Here is a 14,843-nt window from a genome sequence, read left to right as displayed (position 1 = left end):
GCCCTTCAGTCTCTATACATTGTTTAATGCAGTACTTTCCCATCTTTATAAGACACAAAAGCAGCAAGAAAAAGGAAAACCATTAAGCTAAATAATGCATAATTTAGCTCACTATCGCCGATCCTCGAACGTACAAATCGTCGCACCATACAAAATTATGCGCTCTGGAGGGTGATCAATTCCGTCTTGCCCAATCTTCCAGAAAGGTAAAATCTGCACTCTGTTATTTTTGCATTTATGAACGATGTGCCTATACGGAACACTTAATATATTGGTCACATATATCTCGCGTGAGCCACAGGTACATAGACATTTAAAGAAATCTTTCGAAATCTAAACATATGGCCACTTCGACGCTGAAAATCGTGACCCAGTTATGCCCTATCTTATTTCGATGATATGCCATTAAAGTGCCTCCCAAACAGGTCGACTATAATTTGTATATCGATTTTCGACAAATTTGCTGTAACGTTACTTGAAGAGTACACGATAAATCTGATGGCGTATTGAGCCAAGGCAGGTTCGGGAGCTCATATCATATAGGAGTTGATAATTTCGTCTATCGACTATCTCAACTGGTAAGTCAGAATTTCGAAACTTCGAAAAACCCATTATCTACTATTTAATGCTACTTCGGCATGTGTCCAAATTGGATTGAAAGTCATTCTGCATTGAAAGCATATCGATAACATGCAAAAGAATTTCGAAAATATAAAAGAAGCAAATTTACAACCAGCTATGTAGTGGCTGTACGCGGGTGACCCACCGTCGTACTCTCAACACAATCGGTACATCTGATTATCTCGGAATTATTCCTACGTATAACTATCAGTAAAGTGCGAAATAAAAACTTATTCAGGCCTAACTGCAAACTGAAAGAAGCGATCATTTGCCCCAAACGCGGCTTCTGTTAATCTATTAAAAGCTACATTTATATATATATGCACTTAAAATTGAACGTATTTTCATTACCAGCACTGCTTCAACGCTTTCACAGGCGCCGTGACGCTTGTGCGTTTTTTCGGATAGTCTACTGGCCCTGTGTTCGGATTCGCTACGGAAAATACACCTAGAAACTGCCGGCCTTGAGCTCGGATTTGCTATGGGAAATATAGCACCAAAATAGCAAGCATTTGCATTCAAAGTAGCGGAGCACATCTGCAAAGACTTCCCGCTGGAAGATTTTGCGTCCTTGCTCGTCTCGGAAGAAACGTAGTGCGTTACCGTGACGTATGCACAATGGTGTCGCGAGATAACTTTAAAGACGGAAAAGAGCAACGGAATAATGAATGTGTCATAATTCCTCATCAACAATGACTCTACCCGAGGTGTACACAAGAGAATATACTGACGGCTGCATCGCCTGTGCTTTCATCAACTCCCGAAAAGCAGCTATGTTGTATACCTACTATACCTGTAATAATTATACTTCTATTTCTGGCATACCACCCGGCCACCTCTAGGTCAAGTCACCTCCAGTCGTTTTTTAGAGCTTATTTTCATCAGAAGTTCGAGAATATGTGTAAGCAAACAAGAACGTTACTGACGAACGATTTATTAAAACGAGCGAGCTGCGTTAGTTAGTAGAATTGAAGGACACACAAAAGATAGCAAGCCAACATGACAGAGCAAATTAATTTTATGAACTTTTACGAAATTATAGGAAGTCGCGCTGCATACAACGTTGGTGCGCAGGACCATCTCCAGGCGGCCCGTGACACTGGGGCCTGACCAAAAGGACAGGAGGAAAAAAGGCGAAAAAGAAAGACGAAATTAAGGAAAAGAGACTTACAACAATAGCGAACATGTCTTTTGCCATTGCGAGTTCAGGTGACATCAATACGTAGATTCCTGGCGTCTTTACAGAGGAGTCGACAGGGCGGTTTGGTCGAGTTTGCAAAAAATGATATATAAAATACGACGAAGGCAATACGCGCTGTATAATTGCCGATCGGAAAGGCAAACAAACAAACCAGATCTAACTGCTTTTGTGAGCTGTGCTCTGTATTTAAGATAGATGTTGCATTGAGCCATCAGACGCACTAATGAAATGCTTGCATGACCGAGCTTTGTAAAAAGAGAGCTCATAAACTGCGACTCATAGTATAGAGTAAATAACAAACTGGACATTTAGCCTAAACGCTGGCAAGGAACTGCTTATGATTAAGGAGCTATACGTGAAAACCTGGAAATGTTTCTAGGTTTCTAGGGCAGAGGGCAAAAAACTGCTTGAAGCAGTTTTATCGTTGCACACTTAGGCATATTCTGCCTATGGCATAGATCGCACGTTGCACCGTCGTGCAGTATTTTTCAGCAAGGTTTAACACGAAAGGCTCACATAGTAAAAGATAAGGCTTTCACGTGGTCGTTTCTTATCGAGTCTACCCTAACCTCAGTCGCGGTCTCACTCGTCTAATCAAAATGAGCCAGGATTGTTAGTGTCTCATATCCACGCTTACATTGCTTTACTTCTGTTGGTTCAGCCATTGATTCGGTATGTTTCCATTCCGATCAGGCAGTCTTGCCATTGCTCCGTCGCCCTTCCAGATATACTAAATGCTTAACTTTTCTTTGCTAAATTTAATTCATTCGACTACAAACGTACATCTTATTAGCTCCTACAAATGTGCTATTTTGTATAATTAACTGCATATTATATAACGTGGTGAGGCGGCGTATATGAGTGTACCTTGTAGCATCGGACACCAGATCAGATGACCGTAAACGCCTTAACTCATATATAATACTGATGAGAAAAGTAGATTGACGCTTTACCAATGACGAAACGTCGAATAAGTTAATTAGACAGTTTTACTGTAACGTTCTGAGACCGTACAGTCTGTGTTAGCGCAATCTTCAATAGGACTAGTAGCTCTTGGGGTCTGGATTCTCGATGGGCAACGCAGAGACGAAATTCGAACGGCTAGGTAGCAACAACACTTCAACGCCGGAACGATCAGTTTCGAAACAGGACATGTATCGTATTAAAGTTACAACTATCACCACACAGAACTATATAAGTATCTAGCTAGTGTGTATATATAAATAATGACTTACAATACTTATAGTAGGCTAGACACGCGAAGAAGCGCAGACGACGAAATGGCAAAGACCAGCGAACTTTGGCCAATATAAATCGTAGCAAACATCTGCAACTAGGCTATAATTCTGCATCGGTAGTATTTGGAAGGCTGATCGTAAGCTAGTGCTTATTGTCTGCCAGGTAAATAAATAAGCTTAAACTTATTAACCAAACCTCAACACTTCGTGTCCTACCGGTCGTCACTCGCAGTTACAATTTGTAGCTGACTTTTTTTAATTTGAAGTTTTTCAAAGCCAAGGATGGACTTCTTGAAAAGTACAACGGGGATATCTTCAGACAAAAAGGACTGGCGCAAGTGTGTGGAGGCCACAAGTAAGTAAGTTTTATATAATTAGAGTCGTCAGTAACGAGACAGGATTTATCGCAACATATAGAATAGTCTGAATATGTCTGTTGCAATTATAACTATTTGCCCTTTTGATTGCCTCGACGGACAGGACGTCGCAGCATCGACACGTTCCTGCCTTGAACTCTGAGAACTACATAGATCAAAACAATATGAACAGATGTTAAAAACGAGCTTACAATTTGGGTCTGAACAGTAGAGCTTATCTTGATATTAAAAGGGTAGATCGCTTGAATATCACGGATCTATTTTAGCGTCGCCTTTACGAGACGCTCCCATTGAAATTGTCTTCAGCTTTCATGGAAGTTCAACTATTTCAGCCGATTCGATGCAACAGACTATTTCTGAACGCGATATCGCTTGCATATTATATCGTAGCACAATTATGAAGCTTGGTACTCGCTGTTCTACAAATAAAATATTCGAACTTGCACTTTGTTCAGTAAGCTTTTAAATAGGCTCTTGCGCTTACCGATCGGATCGACTTGAAAATGTTGTGGCCGCTAGCGGTGTGGTGAACGTCTTTGTTTACCACACCGCTAGCGTTTAGAGCGTTAATGCCGCTCATGTCCTTATTGCTCCCGACCCGATTGGGCTTGTCAGTTATCGGTATGAAATTTCTGAAAAATCAAAATCAATTTAGCTATCATCTGACTTCGACCTGGCGTAATTTTGTTAAATGAATACAAAGCACCAATACGTTATTTCTCTGCTCCCGTTTACCCTCATTTCGGTTATCTTTTGCTATGGCTGTCAGGCAAGAAGCTGGACTACGGAGTGGGAGCACTATTTATACGAGATCACTTTGATCGCTCCTCAAAGGTAAACTCACTATTTATATCTATATAAAGGGAAAAATCCAATTTAGATAATGGTAAATATACGTTAGTCTAGACTATAACGCCGGCCTATAGATGCAGACAATAAAAACGTTCTATTCCTTTAAAGTCTCAGATAGAGCTTAGACAAACTATGCGAATTATATACACTGGTCATATTATTATTGATTTCTTAATTGTACGGAGAAGATACTTGTCAATAACCGAAAAAATGTCCGCTTAGGAGAGACGCCATAAGGTAGCAAGTTCACGTCCTCTTTCATAAGCATTGAACGCTAGAAATATAGAATGATATAGCGAAACCTGCCGGTAGCTTCATTTGTTCAGATGAAGGACGCTGAAAACCTTCGAACAAATAGCCCTACTAATCTTTATACGGCAAATTAAAATTTCGCCTACCAGCCTATAAAATTAGTTTAACACGAATTAATGTAGAATTTGTTAACTGAAAAGGACATTTTTGAGAATTTAGCCTTTGTCAAACAAACGGAACGAAAACTTCGCCTTAGAGCACAAACCAAGAGCTAGCAAAATAACTTCCCTGTACCTCGGCGTTATGGCGCTCTTATGTGATTTGGATCTCTGTGATTATTGGGTATAGGTCATGGCACAGGAAATGATCCATAACATCCGTGAGGCTTTCAACGAACTCCTCGAAGAGAACGACTGGATGGATAAAGAGACAAAACGGGTAAGTTATTTTTAACTAGAATCGAACGTTACACCTACGAACATCGAAACAACCTGTCAAGTTTAGGGTCATCTATTGAAACACTAAGTGCATGATCCTGTATGCCTCAGCGGGACTACAGCGGACAACCTCGACAACAGGTTGCTGCGCACCCGAAGCTCTTTTTTTAGCCAGATCAATGTATTTGTAATAGAGGAAAAAAAAATAGCTCACCTTTGTTGGATAAAAAAACTTCGAGTATTAGTTCATCATTTGGTTCTTCTCATATTTTTAAAATACGTCAATTTTTTTTTTTATTTCCGTCTATTTTAATTACGTTGTTAGTTTACATTTAGCGAGTTTTGAGTTGTGACCTAAGTCTGTGACCTTAACTCAGTGCGTCACGAACGTTGTCGAGAGCAATGGAAACATACGGAAAAAACAATAAAAGAGGATTAATTGCGTGTTGCTGCCAAATTATTACCCAGCAGTGAAACTGCGTTAAGTTAACAGCAATGCATGTAAAATATCCCATGTAAAGACCTTATTTGCACCTGTTTGCAGGTAGCCCGGGACAAGGCTAACTCGATGCATGAGAAGATCGGCTATCCGGATCTCTTTGATGATGAAAAGCTGCTCGAGAAGGAATATGACGGGGTAAATAGGTTTTTAATAAATCGTGACCCGCTCAACAAACATACTACAAAGATCAATTTCCATTTCCCAGCGTGCCTCTTACAAGCTTCCACAATTGCTGTTTATTTCTTTTGAATCTATTGCGCCTCTGAAGGACGGATATACGACTCACACTATGAGTCATATTTACGTATGACAAGAGTCCAGCCGGAATGCATGGCAAATTGCTCTAGAACGTGAATGTGACGATTAGTTTTTTAGCTGCAGAATACATTTCACCATCGTTCTAATTTTAATAACGAGGACCTCTGCCAAGGAGCGTCGCTAGCCGCTACCTTCAAAGAGAAAGGGTTGTTAACTTCGATTCTCTGATCGCTTAATGGAAGCTAAGACGAGGTCGTTGCAAGTAGCGCACCATGTCAATTTAGATACGATCATGTAACGCACGTATATGGTATTTTGGGGGAAACGGAGCTAACCCTGAGTGATATTTTCATGGCTTTTAGAACGCCCTATCATGGATACGCTTCGATATATAGTTAAACACATATAGAACCGTCGTGTCACAATAGTGGGACGAAATTACCCACGATTTACCAAACTGAGTGTCTCCAGTCAAACGACCAATCATCCATAGCGATTATCATCAAATGGCGTTAGTTCTCCTTTGCTATCAAGTGGGCAAAGTATATGAAAAGCAAACGTGATATATGTTGCGTTGCATCCATGGCACGCCTCGAAACGCCTTGACAAAACACATCAGCATGCAACGGTAAGCCCGGTTCTGCGGATGCTAGACGTGTTTGTACAGAGCAAAATAACTTTATTACTGTTTTTTGTTTGAGATTTTAGTGGACTTCCGCTATCGTTTTTTTGAAATGTTTCCGTGCCACCTTGTCTGACGCTTAGTCTCTTCACTGTTGCAACCGCCCTCTTCCTTCCTACGACCAGCTGCAAATAAGAAAACTGACTGCATAGAGAAGCTGCTCTGGGTCCTTAAAATTTTCCTTTGGCTTATACTGCCTAAACGTTATGCTCTACGACTTTTTATTCAACTGCCAGACCTATCCAACCAAGCAGGACACGCCTGGCGTACTATTTTTATGTGCAGGAGTGTCGAATGGGTTTTGATCTTAATTATACATTCAAGGCGATTTGCATAGCTGCAGAACAAATAAGAGGTCCAGTGGCCGATCCAATGGGTAACGTAGGTTTTTTTCAAATTAAAATAAGCAGTGAGGGCGGGAACTGAAGTCGTTCGGTGGATATTGTTGAAGTTAGAAAACGGTTTGCTACAGGCTTATATTAACTGGGGCATGCGACGGTGTCTGTTTGGCTAGTCTAAAGCTATACGTAAGCATGAACTACGAGGAAGCGGGAAACAAACTATCAGCGCTAAAAAGTTCATTCCCGTTTACTCTGGGGCACCTAAGAGCAGGTCTTTCAAGTGTCAGGAATTCAACCGCCAGCTGATACGACCACGAACTTAGTACTTGTACCTACGTGTTCACCCCACGACGTTGTTGGTATGCCAGAGCTCAATTACTGCCCTATCATCTATGAATTTTAGAATCGATTTTTTTCATTGACATCAATGAATAGTCTCAAATTTATGCTATACAATATAATGCGAATTCTTTTTACAAAGGTCTATCTAGAGAATGGTACTTCACATATTCAATAAATTTTTCCACTGTTTGATAACAGATATGTATATATAGTAGAAAGTATCTCTAACGAAATAAACATAATTGTTCATTGGATTACGTTGCCGTACAGTCAGTGTCCGTGTATGCACGAATTGATATTACACGCTTGTTAAAAAATACCATTATTTAATGTCGAAACGTTTGTAAATTGACTCTATACCATTGTCCTCTGTACACGCCTTTCTAACAAAAGTCTTTCATTGGTCCTTGAAGTCGACAATCAATGTTGCTTTTGTAATTCTGTTCTTTCAGCTAAATATTGGCCCGGACTTTCTAAGGACATTGGGCAACATCAACCGCTGGGATTTGAATCGCACTCATTCACGACTGCGGTTGCCTGTCGACCGAGAACGTTGGACAACATATCCGGCGGCCGTAAACGCATTTTACGGGCCTAACAAAAATGACATTCTCTTTCCTGCCAACATTCTACAACCTTTTTTCTACAGGTGAACCTGCTGTGCGTTACCGGAGCCGTGAGTTGTCTGCTGGAGGGCTTTCTTTCGAGGGCAAAAGTAACAATCTTTCTAGTTCGGCTTCAGTTCGAGCAGTAAGCCGCAACGTCCACAGCTGTCGAAGCTCTGTCGAGTTGTTTTTGGCGCTCTTTGAAAAGTGTTGGCCTTTAGCAGTTGTCCGCCCGGGTCATAAGGCTTTCATGATCGAGCGCAGTAATAAGAGCAAATAGAGAGGCCATGTAATACAGTACACAGTTGTGTCTGCTAAGATCATCATCATCATCATGTACCTAGATAGGCGTATGGACCTGCAGTGGTATTTTTTTTGTTCCGTGTTGATAAACTAGTTCGAAAATGAGGCGCTAGATGATGTTCGATGGATGCACAAGCGATTTATTAGCGCTGGCTAATCATTTTACGGCATTTTATAAAACCATCTGTCCGAATCCGAAAATTACATCGATGAGATGATTAAAACTTATAACCTTCATGGTTGATGAAACTGGCCTTGGCTAAATTGTCGCAAGACTTCTATTCAACATATAAGATAATGATAATTTTCTAATGTAATATTCGTTATGGAATTTCATAATACGACTACCCGGAGCCGCTGACTCGCATGAGTCAGAGTAGATTACAGCTCAGGTACACGCCAACTCTACATATTTTGATATTATGTGCCATTTCAGCAAACATTTCCCCAAGTCGGTAAATTATGGTGGAATTGGCGTGGTGATCGGCCACGAAATTACGCATGGTTTCGACGACAAAGTAAGTGGATCATAAACGAATACTAAGTTAGAGAACTATTCTCTAGGAGAGATGCTATTATGTTGCTGTAGATCCTTAACTTGTTTAGTACTAGTAGTAGAGCTTGTCGGGATGTATTATTGTCAAATTTTACATTGAAGATTGTAAGTAGCGTGGCATTACACGTTCGATATACGTTGAAACTCTGCTAAGCTGTCTCGTCCTGCACAATGTCTTATGTTAATTGAAATACCTATTTTTTTTTTCCGTATCTGCTTTACCTGGCTTCTAGGGTCGACAATTTGACAAGGATGGAAACCTTCAACAATGGTGGAACAATAAAACGATCGAAACGTTTCGGTCGCGAGCCAAGTGTATGATCGCACAGTATTCACAATTCACAGTACCGGGTTTCGGCAATGTAGGTTAACTGATTGACGATAGCCTAATTAGATTGTTATAGATTTTATTTACGTACGATATCAAACCTTCATGCTGTGTTACATACAACATAAGTATATATATATATATATATATATGACTACTTGTACCATTGACGTACTGTATAAGAGATAGCCTAGCTATCAACTTCATGCAATCTGTCTTTGGCTTGTCTTTGAAGAACGATCCGTTCAATAGAAAGCACTTTGTAAAACTTCATGAAGGTCAATGAGGAGGCTGGGATTGTTCAATTTGGGTCGAGGTAGTTTTGCGTCATGCTCATATTTTTGCATTAGAAATAAATTTTTCAGGCATAATTTGAACGATATTAAGTTGCATATTTTTCGATAGGTGTATCCGTTTTGTGTAAAATTAATTCCACAGTGAAATCTTAGAAAATTGTTCTCGTCACCGAGACTCGCGTCACGATAGTAAGATGGCACTAACGCTTATACTGAGATAAATGTCCTATGATGGTTATCCTTCGCATCGTCATGCAGGCCATGGTGACTGATCACGAGAATTTATCCTGCGTGTCATTCATTCACGACTGGAGCCAACTGTTCACACCAACACGCACTGAGATTTGTAGACACGTATTACCTACCATCTACATCACTTGTGAATATAAAAAAGTTACGTATCATACATTCATCGTCGAATTTTCCAAAGCGTCACTTTGTACGTCATAGATGAAATAGGACTACTTCTATTTACGGACGCGCACCATTATCTCTACTGTACGTCGAACCTTCCACATTTTCATGCTTCTTCGAATATTTCTACATTGTTCTGTCGGTGTACGGCGCCATGTGCTTCTGACACAGTGGTCAGAACGCATCGATCGATTAGTGCCGTGTTTTATATATCGACATAGCTATTTATTTAACAGCATTTCTACTAAAAGAATGGACCTCACGGTCATCAATGAAACTGCTCGTGCCATTGGTGTCACGTAAGGTCTTACAACGCACCTTGGCAGTCTCTCGCCAACTTTAAGCCAACTGGCAGCTAGCTTACGATGTTGACAACGTTAATGATTTAGCGAAGAAACAAGAAGACCAAGATGTATCTTGTTCTTTTAGGTGTAATCAAGGCATATTAGTTGCATTATTACTTAATGTTGAATGATATCACGAACGATTTAAGGTAACGCATCGTTTTCTTCCTTTGTTGTTGTTCCGAATGCCTTTCACATATCTTCGCCCTTGAAGGCGAAACGTCAGTCAGCCAAGGAAAGTAAATTGTTATTGTCAAAAACAGATGCAATAGATCTTCGCTAGGTTTTTTTTTGTATATAGATTATTTATGTCTATTGATGTTCCTCATAAAGGCAGCCAGCAAGGCCACGTTTAGTGTATTTCTCTCAGATAATCGTCTGCTGTAAACATCTAAGCCTTATCGAATTTAGGGCAGTGTAAGTATTTTAAGGATGTTCTTTTCAGATTCTTACACACATAGACACTCTTGCGAACTTTCCAAGAATAATTTGACGATCTTCCAGTGCGTTTTGCTTTTTTACGTTTCCGCCCAACCGACCGATCCATTGGGGAATTAAATCCGTTGGATCATGCAAATTGAACAGAGCGCCGATCTGAGCGTATCGAGGCGAGGCCTGACTAAGTGTATGGAAAAGCCTGCAAATGAGAAAACCTCATACGATCTCATCGCAACTACTTATTACGTATCTTCAGGCCTCGCACATGCTTACACTGCGTTAGTCTGTGCAAAGTTAGAAAACGGTTTCTATCATACACAGGTGACTGTTATGGTTCGCTTGATATCAGTTATGCATAGCGAAAAGGGTACTACATATAATTTTCAATGCTTCATGTTGGTAGATAGATAATAATGTCTATTTGATATTGAAGTTGGTTTTATTAGGATACGTGGAGGGTGACTTTATAGCTTTCTTCAGTTTTTCTAGAGGTAACACAGACTACTCGACTGAGCGAGCTGTTCAAAGATTAGTCACCCTTTTGGTGTCAGCTCAAACTCTATTTACTACTACTACTAAAAAAACTCTACTGGTTATTATCGAATCTGGCCCGGATATCGAATTGATTGCAAGTTTTAGCACTAACCAAATAACAAGTTTCGCTTGATAGTGAGTTCTAGGTACAATTTTTTATAGTCGTGTCCTTACTTAGTTGTGGTTAATTGTAACTTAGGGTGGCTTGTAAGTGCTCGTATGCTACTCTAGTCAGAGTGACTAGTTAGATGGCTGCTTAAACGAATTTTTGTTGGAAAAGCTTACCCGGGCCTACTTATCTAGTACCTAATGTACGTTGGGCACAGCCATCCGGTACAGCGGTTAGAATAACTGAATTAGATAGACAAGAGCTTCACTTAGCAGAGCGAACTCAACACTATATGCTATGCGCATTAACTGTGCTATATACTATTAATTTTGTAAGTATCTGTGTGCGTCACAAGATTCGCCAATGTCTTCAACAGAAGATCTATATCAGCCTAAACGGGAACTCATTTTGCAGGTAAACGGACGACTTACACAAGGCGAAAACATCGCGGATAATGGTGGCCTTAAACAGGCATTCAGGGTGAGTGCAAAGGTGGCGTTCTGTTTCGCATTTTTCCTGTGAGCAGTTGGCTCAACTTATGACCTAGTTTTCAGTGAAAATAATGCAACGCCTGCTCCTTTTTGGGTACAAGATTGTACGCATAGAGCAAGCAAACCGACGATGGCTGTAGGCAGTACTCAAAAGTGCGCCATTTTGAAGATATCAGCACCAGGTAAGCATTCGCCCATATATATGTATACATACATATATATGGCTCACATTCCGCTGATAACTTGGAGCAACTTTGGAAGCGTTCACATTCCTGTAATGGTGCGGTATTAACTTGTTTGTTTCGCATATATAATGAGATATACGGTTCGTTTCATGCTAAGACAAAGCAGTCGTTTGAAGGGATGCTTGAAGCCAGACAAACAGGCTGAAACGCATGTTCGAATGTCTGAGCCTTTGCTATCAACTCACTTTAGCAAAAAAACCCGAATAGCTTCAAGAACTTGACCTTGAACACCAGTCGGTTAACGGTGATCGTGAGCCAGCAAACTTCATTAGCGACTGGTATTCGCTAAATTGAACGATGTCGACGTATACAAGACATCTTAAACCTCAGATAGACAAGTCGTAGAACGTTGATGAAAACAATCCAGCGGCTGCCTCTGCTTACCGAGCCCTGAGAGCTACAGACAAATATACTAGAGCCTCACTGTGTTCTCCGAGCTTTCTCGACATCTCAGATATAGTAGTTGAACTACTACGAATAGAATTATTCTTACATCTTGCATCTTGTGCACAAAGATTGGTGGAATCTACCACTTCAGCCTATACCAGCATCTGTTTATTATAATCTATAACAGCAAATGTTTGGCCATAGTAGCAATAGCCTGAAGAGTCAGTCAGTCTCTGCAACAATAGTTAACACACGCAGATATTGATTCGTGAATAATGAGCCTGCCTGTTCAGTTTTACTACACTACCAGTGAACTGAATAATGTCGAAATAATAGGGTATTGAAAGATTTGCTACTGACTTCCGGAGATTCTCGTGCAAACCGAGAAAACTCCATTACGTGCAACGTTTCCACATTAACCGGTTCGAAAACAAAGAAAGGTTATCGAAGAATGGGGCCTAAGATACGCATATTAGTTCATAATCTACCATGCATCTCGATTCAAATCAAATTTCTAATCAAAAAATTACAAGGTAAATTTATCAAACACATTGACGTCATTCCAGACAAATTAATAATTTTTATCCCACGCGGGCTAGTAGTAACAGTTATAACTGAATAGGTAAATAGACAATATGCAGGTCACCGACAAAACGAAGCAGAAAAGCTATTCTGTCGGCTCCATAAAAATTGATGCTCGTATTTTACTTCGTTTTTATATATTCGATAGATAAAAAAATACATGAAAAAAGTTACTTTGTTCCGTCCAGATAGCCCCCATGTATCATAAATCTACTGTAAACGGCACGCCGCACCAAGACCTACTGCAAAATCGCCAAATATTTATCACTAAACATCTACCATATAGAAATGGACGCTTTGTTGAATCTATTGACTTGGATCACCGTCACGTCCCTTCTGTTCTACTGTAAGCTAGGCAACATCTAAATCTCTTGTCTAGGCCTCTTTCACCCCTACTCTATGTCGCCATTTCATTGCACCTTATCTCGCAGCCTACATCAGCGCCAGTACCCGAAAAACGGCAGTGTACGAAATCCCAACAAAGGACAGTCCCCTACTATAGATCGGTCTTGCACCGTTATCACTTGGACAAGCTACTAAGCAGTATCTCTGTCGCTTAAACGCACCGATACGTTTCATAAAGCCGCTAGGCCGAACTGCTGGATCGGGGCTGCTTAAGGGTTTCGTGCCCTTCCCTGACCAGACGTCCTGCGCTGACGATGACAAACGGTTTGGGCCAAGGGGGAAATGGACTTACATTGATTACCCCTATCTTATGAGCAGGCGACGCCGTTTGGCTTCATTACATTAGTCTAGCCGGTTGTTAAATTACCAGTTTTACTGACTGTCTATGCCCATGAAGCTTCACTAGTTTAACGTCACCAGATCCAGCAACAATAGGTTTGGCCTTCGTTAAGTGTAGGACGTACCTTTGTTATCATAAAACAGTTCTAATGGACGATGTACGTATCTTTATCGGTTTGAAGGGGGTCGAGAAGGGGAGGTTTGATATACAGAGCAACGACATTTGTGCGTATGCGAGCACAGTCGTGACTTCGAGTAGGCGACGGATTATGGGGATCTGAACGTTGGTGAATTTCGTAGATATGTATAGCTCAGTGGTAAAAATGAATCATGTAGTTGCGTTCTACTTCATTTTGAAAGGAACTGTGAAAGTCACTTGTGCACACATTGTCGAAGTTTACTATTGTCAAGACAAATGAGACAGTTTTGCCCGCCTGTATGCGTTTCATTTCGTTTTCGTTGCGTTCTACCACAACGTTTTCAAGACCTCAGCCAGTATCAACCGCGTAGCGTCAGGCCAAATGAGATTTTAGTTCAGTCGAAAAGCTACACCAATTCAATCATGTATAAACTATTGATAATTTAGGATGATTCTTTTGCATGCATATGTATACCGTTTCGCATAAACGAGATAGCAATAGTTGATAACCGTACACTGCGACGTATACAGTCAACTTTGCTTTTATGCATTAAGCGACGCTCTATTTTGAGCGGTGCTTTATCTTATACAGGCATATATCTTATGTTATATAGTTACGGTAACAGTTTTAGTCTCTGTTGGCCTGTCGTTTTTGTAACTCGTATTTCTATAACTTTATACACGAACCGATAGGCTCAATCATTACTGTAGCCGAGACGGTAGCTCGCGTCATAATGAAAAGATACGCTAGTAAACCATGTGATAATATGTGACAGGTTATATATGTGGTTATTGCGTAAACAGATGAAAGGCACACTCGCCCCCAAAACTCTGTCTGAGAATCTGCTTCCCTTCTGAGAAGGTGAGGGATTGTTTTTAGCAAATGTGTAGATATATTTCTACAAATCAATTGTTCCGATTTCTTGTGTCAGGCTCAGAAATAGAGCTTAAACATATTGTATGTGGTCGAATACATAGCTATTCGTGAAGGAGGGTTAAAAAAATCAAATCAGTGAAAACTCAGAATGAAAAAATACAGCATCGATTACCCTTATACGGCACCCTAGCCATAAATTTCACTTTTTCATTGATTTTCACTATCCTAATCGAGTGATATCAAATCAGTAACCAGCTCCAGATACCATTGCCAATCCGGACGCAAAAAGCCTATTAAAACCAGCCAGGTCCGTCGAAAAAGATTGTTATACGTTTTTAAACCAATATA

General features: G+C 40.4%; 1 protein-coding gene and 1 long non-coding RNA gene across 17 annotated transcripts in view; one reads left to right on the top strand and one right to left on the bottom strand.

The window, feature by feature from the left end:
• Nep1 (M13 family metallopeptidase neprilysin 1) overlaps positions 1-14,843 on the top strand; it is a 150,862-nt gene that overhangs the window by 59,569 nt on the left and 76,450 nt on the right. For 15 of the 16 annotated variants that reach the window (XM_086978397.1, XM_022788350.2, XM_086978396.1 and 12 more), the window contains 9 exons: positions 108-206; positions 3,327-3,415; positions 4,207-4,271; positions 4,890-4,979; positions 5,523-5,615; positions 7,556-7,752; positions 8,448-8,529; positions 8,801-8,929; positions 11,445-11,510. In XM_086978397.1, coding sequence (XP_086834523.1) covers positions 108-206; positions 3,327-3,415; positions 4,207-4,271; positions 4,890-4,979; positions 5,523-5,615; positions 7,556-7,752; positions 8,448-8,529; positions 8,801-8,929; positions 11,445-11,510 — 910 coding nt within the window. The remainder of the gene's footprint in view (positions 1-107; positions 207-3,326; positions 3,416-4,206; positions 4,272-4,889; positions 4,980-5,522; positions 5,616-7,555; positions 7,753-8,447; positions 8,530-8,800; positions 8,930-11,444; positions 11,511-14,843) is intronic. The other variant, XM_086978401.1, reaches the window with a different exon arrangement.
• LOC147758514 (uncharacterized) overlaps positions 1-14,843 on the bottom strand; it is a 70,952-nt gene that overhangs the window by 2,550 nt on the left and 53,559 nt on the right. The gene's annotated exons all lie outside the window — the stretch shown is intronic.

Source organism: Varroa destructor, unplaced genomic scaffold (assembly GCF_002443255.2).
Source record: "Varroa destructor unplaced genomic scaffold, Vdes_3.0 BEIS01000001.1, whole genome shotgun sequence".
NCBI lineage: Eukaryota > Metazoa > Arthropoda > Arachnida > Mesostigmata > Varroidae > Varroa > Varroa destructor.
The sequence above is the reverse complement of the archived record's forward strand: the minus strand, read 5'-3'. Positions and strand labels throughout refer to the sequence as shown.